The 6,498-nt window shown below is 50.4% G+C and overlaps 1 protein-coding gene across 1 annotated transcript in view; it reads right to left on the reverse strand.

Moving 5' to 3' along the window:
• The window catches only part of Snta1 (syntrophin alpha 1), a 31,759-nt gene extending 28,634 nt beyond the window's left edge, over positions 1-3,125 (reverse strand). The window contains exon 1 of the mRNA XM_042276536.2: positions 2,694-3,125. Coding sequence (XP_042132470.1) covers positions 2,694-2,985 — 292 coding nt within the window. The 5' untranslated portion in view covers positions 2,986-3,125. The remainder of the gene's footprint in view (positions 1-2,693) is intronic.
• Positions 3,126-6,498: the final 3,373 nt, after the last annotated feature.

The raw sequence follows: 6,498 nt of genomic DNA on the forward strand, positions 1-6,498 counted from the left end.
CACATCAGATATTTACATCATGATTCATAACAGTAGCAAATTTACAGTTATAAAGTAGCAACGAAAATCATTTTAGAGTTGGGGGTCACCACAACAGGAGGAACTGCGTTAAAAGGTCAAAGCGTTAGGAAGGTTGAGAACCACTGCTTCTGAGCCATCTCACCAGCCCTCAAATGTCTTTTGCTTATTTTGTTTGTGGTTTTGTTTGTTTGAGAAAGGGTCTCACTCTCTGCAGCCCTGACTGGCCTGGAACTCACTGTCTAACAGGCTAGTCTGAAACTCAGAGAGATCCACCTGCCTCTGCCTCTGGAGTGCTAAGATTAAAGGCATGTGTCACCACGCCCAGAACAAATGTCTTTTTAAAATAAATAGCCATCGGGGCTGGGCATGGTGGTACATACTTGTAATCCCAGCATCGAGGTGGCTGAGGATAAAGGATTACTGCAAATTCAAGACCAACCTATTCCACATAAGAAGTTTCAGGACAGTATGGGCTACATAGCAAAACAGTATCCACAAAAGAAAAATCAGTGCTCAACCCTATGTAGACTCAAGTCAGACCCTCAGATATCACATTCCTGGCCCATCCTCAAAGTCCTGAAGATGAGAGACTAGTGGCACAGAGCAAGAGGTCATTGTTTCAAGGTTACATAAGTCAGTGACATCTGAGCCTAGATAGAACACCTCTCCCAACCCCCACCCAGGCTCCACAGTTGCTCATGGCACGGCACAAGGCTTGAGGCCTCGTAGAGGAAGGTGTTTCTATTTATATCTAGCCTCCTCACCTAAAAGTAAGGACTTCCATTCCATTTGAAGCTATGACCATTCCCAGCTGCCTTGGACTCAGCTGGACCCCAGAAGGGAAGTTACCATGGCAACAGGAGCCCAGTCTTCAATCCAGGAGGAACTGGATGAAACTGCTACTTTCCCTAAAGTCCCATGAAAATACCCTTCCAGTCACCTGGAAGTGCAGATCTGGGCAGTGTCTCTGTACCTTGACAAGACCCTGCTCCTCTGAGAGTCAGTCTGTCTGTCTGAAAAGTGGAACTCTATAGGCACTCTAAGTTCCTTCCTGCTCTAAGACACTGAGTGTATTTTTTTTTTAATTGCTGTGTTTCCCTAGCCTATACTAGAGTTTAGGATTAAAGCTGGTGCTCACTCCCTGTTTTCCTGTTCCCCCTTTAGACTCTTGGGGTTAACTGCCCAGGAATTTATCCTTCCCTAGAAAGAACTTACTCCCTGGGCAATCTTTAGGGCAATGGAGGCTCTATAGTTAAGATTTAAATGCTGGTTCTGCTGTTCACTGACTGATCCTGGGAAAATCATTTCTCCCTTTTGAGTCTCAGTTTCTTCTCCTGTAAAATGGAGATTTTTACAGGACGCCTTTCATCACTGATGGTCAAGGTGAAAGAGAGCATGGGCAAAGTATACGGACACAACATCTCCTAGCACACAGTGGCATTCACCACCATGCCCACTTCCTAACCTGGGCCAAAGTCTAGACAAGGTATCAATGAACACAGCCAGCTCCCAGGAAGCCGGGGAATATATGGACACATTCAATTAAAAAAAAAAAAAAAAAAAAAAAAAAAGGCTGACAGTCTGTTGAGGGCTGAAACAGACAGGCAGATGGGCAGGAATGGTGAACCCAGCAGCTGGGAATGCACATGGATTTTAAGCACCACGTTTAGTTGTTTTTGAGAGTCCCTCCTGGCCTCTTGTCCTCTCATCACAGGTTGGCAAGCTCTGCTCTCAGAACCATCCTCATCACATAGTTACCAAAACAGATTCAGAGATAGGAAGTGACTTGTCCAAGCTCACACAGAGCTTTAGAACTCCAGTTGCAGCCTACATGAGCTGGGGAAGTAGTCAGTTGGTAAAGTGCTTGCCTACCAGGTATAAAGCTCTTGATCCTCAGCACAACATAAACCTATTTTAGCAGCACATACCAGTAATCCCAGCACTCTGGGATTACTTCAGTGTTATCCTTTGCTACATAGTGACTTTGAGGCCAGCCTGGGATACATGAGACCCTGTGAAACAGCTGTCAGTCTTGGAGACTAAGAACTATCAGGAATGAATGGCAACTCTGGGTTCACCCTCTCCCCCCGTGTCCATGGTACACATGGGCAGATGAGGAGAATCAAACCCAGCCATCGCGACTCGCAGCCTAGGCGTACAACCTTCTGGAGCCCAAGATGTCTAGGTTGTTCCCGGCCCCTTCTCTGGGACCATGCCTGTGACTTCATCCTCACTGAGCTCCTAGACTCCAGGCCTCCACCTGTGCACCCAGGTTGTGTCTCAGGATTTCCCTCTTCTTGTCCTAAGTAGTGTCCCAGGCCCCTATCTCCTTTCGCCCGTCTGCCTTCCTGAGGATCCTCATGCCCTGATATCCATAGCTACCATTTTGCTGCAACACAGAACTACGAAGCCATGTCCTTGTTGTGCCCACACACTTCCATACTTGTGTCTTCAGAGACCCCTGTCAGACCTCCAACTCCCCAAGCCCCTTCCGACCTTGGTGCTCCTCCTCCCTCACTCCGTTCCTTCCTCCCCTCAATCTCTGCTCCACCTCAGACAGAAAGAAGGCATTTGGCTATCTAACCCCCGTGCTCTGCCAGGCCCCGTGACCCCTGAGCGCTTCGCAGCAGCACAGACACCACGACCTCACGACCTCAGTGCCCCGCACCTACCCTTGATGCTGATGCCCAGCCCGCCGGCGTCGGCCTTGCGCACCGTCACGCGGCGCCGCTGGAGCAGCAGCGCCTCTGACAACTGCGGGGGCGCCGTGCCTGGCTCAGCGGCGCCGTTGAACTGCGCGGGCTCGGGCTCCGGGCCGGGCTCGCCGTCGGCGGGGCTCACGGTCAGCGCGTCCTCCGCCAGAGTGAGCAACACCCGCTGCCACCGCTCGCCTCCTGCCCCGGAGCCCGCCCCGGCGCGCAGTTCCAGCAGCCCGGTGCGCGGAGCGCGCCTGCCTGACGCCATCTTCGCCTCGAAGTCCCAGTCCGCTGCGCTCGCCCGGTCCCACGGTACCCGGCCGGCTCCGACCCAGCGCCCAGGGCAGAGGGCGGCAAGGCTGCTGAGCCAGCGGCCACCCTACCCCGGGCCTCGGGGGGCGGAGCTTCGGAGGACAGGCTGTCGGGGGCGGCGCTAACGGGGGCGGGGCCCCGGGAGAGACCGAGGAGAAGCTGCCGGGTAACCTAAGGATGCTCTGCGGACCGCTTGGGAGTGGGTCAGAACCGCGTCGCCGAGAGGCCACAAAGTTAGAGGAGGAGGTTGGGGGTGCGGGGTGCTCGGCGGGGACATAAAGGGACCGGATTCTGTGGATGGGGCAACCCAGGGATCGGGTTCGATGCGCCGTCGAGGACTGGACCGTAGCTCGTGGAGGCAGAAGGACAAGAAAAAGAAATCAAGGATCCCTGGGCGAGACTTTGAGCGTTGGGACAGGGCCGCGTGTGGCGGGGAGCTAGGCTCCAGGGACTTTGCAGACAGAGTTAACTGGTAAGCGAGCTAAGGAAGGAGATGGTTTCCCACGTTTTGTGTGCCGTGGGGAGAGGGTCCCAGAGGCGGTCTGTGGGCGTGGTTCAGCTTGAGGACGCAGCCTCTAAAGAGGTAGGCCTGCCCATCAGGAGGAGAAACGCTACTCCTTTGAGCGCTTGGTCCCAGCACTTGCAAGTAGAGGCAGGAGGATCTGTAAGTTAGAGGTCAGCCTGGGCTACATGAGACCCTGCCTTAAAAGAATACAAAATAAAACGACATAAGGGGCTGAAGAAATGGAAGGCTCAGCGGCTAAGAGCATGCAGCGCTCTTATAGAAAACCTGAATAAAGTTTGCAGCATCCATGTTAGGAGCACACAACCACTTGTAATTCCAGCTCCAAGGAGATCTGACACCATAGCCTCCTTGGGAACCTGCATTCACACTGCACACACCCAACCACTTGTAATTCCAGCTCCAAGGAGATCTGATACCACTAGCCTCCTTGGGAACCTGCATTCACACTGCACACACCCACACACGACACACAGAAAATAATAAAAATAAATTTTAAAAACGTGTTATATACACATATACATACATGTATGTCATTTATTCAGTGCTTGCATGGCACATGAACTGGCTGGTTTATATTATCATTTGTGCCTCATTTGTAAATCCTGCATAACCTATACATTATTACCATTTTATTGATGAGGAAACTGAGACACGTGAGTACTTAGAGCAGACCTCTGTTCTGTTTGTTTGTTTGTTTGTTTATTTGTTTGTTTGAAACAGGGTTTCTCCATGTAACAGCCCTGGCTGTACTGGAACTCACTCTGTAGACCAGGCTGGCCTCAAACTCACAGACATCCTCCTGCTTCTGCCTCCCAAGTGCTGGGATTAAAGGCGCATGGACCACCACGCCCCTCTGTAGACCCCTGTTCTAACCTGGGTCTTTCTGGCTTCCAAGCTCATATCCCTCCTACTCCCCAGTGCTGCATGCATAGCAGCAAGAGATGATTGCACTTTACTAATTGAGCACTAACTGGCCCAAGCAAGATACCATACACCTGCAATCACAGTACTCTGGAGAATGAAGCAGGAGGCTCGTGAGTTACTAGGGACTCATAGCGAGCTCCAGGTCTACATTTTAAACATTTATTTTCATTTGTATGCAGATTGATATTTTGCCTGCGTGGATGTCTGTGCACCACAGTGCAGTCCTCAGATGCCAGAAGAAGACATCGGATCCCTGAAACAGGAGTTATAGATGGTTTTGAGCTGCCATGTGAATGCTGGGAATTTAACTCTAGACTTTTTGGTTAAAGACTGAAGGACAAGCTAGGCCTATTGAAGAAGGTCTGTAATCTCAGATACTCAGGAAGCTGAAGTAGGATAGTCACAAGTTCAAGGCCAGGAATACAGGACTAGGGATATATAGCTCAGTGGTAGAGCCTATCATGTATAAAGCTCTACATTCAATCTCACCACTGTAAGCACACACACACACACACACACACACACACACACACACACACACACACATGGGGGGGTAAGGATCACAAGTCTCATGCTTGTAATCACAACACTGGGGAGATGGAGACAGGAAAATCAAAAGTTCAAAGGCTGAGGCTGAAGAGAAGGTTCAGCAGTTAGGAACACTGGCTGCTCCTGCAAAGGACTTGGATTTGATTTCCAGCACCCATATGGTGACTCCAAACATCTACAGCTCTAGTTCCAAGGCATCTTACACCCTCTTCTAGCTTCAACAAGCACCAGGCACACAAATGGTGCATAGGCAAAACACCACATACATTTGTGTGTTTGTTTGTTTGCTTTTTTTTTTTCTGAGACAGGGTCCCTCTGTGTAGCTTTGGAGCCTGACCTGGAACTCACTTTGTAGACCAGGCTAGCCTTGAACTCACAGAGATCCTCCTGCCTCTGCCTCCCGAGTGCTGGGATTAAAGGTGTGTGCCACCACCACCCGGCTCACATTTAAAAACAAAAACAAAAAACATGTTTTAAAGTTAAAAGTCTGCATGAGACCCTGACTCAAAAAGAAAGTTGAGAAGGAAGAAGGGGGAAAGAGAGAGGGGAGATAGAGAAAGCAAGAGGACATGAGATGGGGCACACATCCACACATCCACATCCACACACCACCAGAAACTAAGGTCCTTTCCCAAGACAAAGTCTGGAACTAGACTCTTAAAAGTCCCCCCACGTACTGCCCTGCTTAAAGAAGCTTAATGAGCCCAGACAAACTTTCTGGGAATGAACCCTAATAGGGAGCTCCTGCCCTAGGAAATATTCTCTGTGGACAGAGCTAAGGAAAGGGGAAATGGGCATCTGTATACCAAGCTGCTAGCCGAGAAGGGAGAAAGTGTAGAGCCAGAAAAGTGTGTGTTGGGAAGGTTGGGGGATCCATGATCACACAGCATGAGTGGTACCAATCATCTGCTTCCCTGCCACTTCGTGAACATGTATCGGGAGGAATGCTCTACTCCCCCACTTAGTCAGCTGTGGCCAGAAATGGATGACACACAGAAACTAACACACACACACACACACACACACACACACACACACACACACACACACACTGGCCTGGCTACCTACCAAATGCCTGGGCAGAGCTCCCAGAGAAAACCGGTTCGCTCTAAAGAGATAGGAGGGAGAAACCTAGAAAAGGAAAAACACAGTGGAGTCCGGCCACTGAATTCCCTACCGGCTCAAGCTCTGAAGTCCTGGTCAACAGTGTTCCCTCTGCATAGGCTACAGGACAAGAAGCGTGGGCTCCTGAATGTCCAGCACTCATAATGAGACTTGCCATAGTTGAGTAAATCACACAGTAAGAGCTTTCTGCGGATCAAAAGGGTCCTCAACACTCAGGAGGCTGAGGGGGATGTCCCAAGTTTAAGGACATCCCACATACAAATGGTCTCAAGAAAAACAGCAGCAGCAAAGCTGAAAGTGTGGGTCCCTTCTCTGTGTGAGCTGGGGCGGTGGGGACGGCTATTC

The sequence above is a fragment of the Peromyscus maniculatus genome, chromosome 4, assembly GCF_049852395.1.
Source record: "Peromyscus maniculatus bairdii isolate BWxNUB_F1_BW_parent chromosome 4, HU_Pman_BW_mat_3.1, whole genome shotgun sequence".
Classification (NCBI taxonomy): Eukaryota; Metazoa; Chordata; class Mammalia; order Rodentia; family Cricetidae; genus Peromyscus; species Peromyscus maniculatus.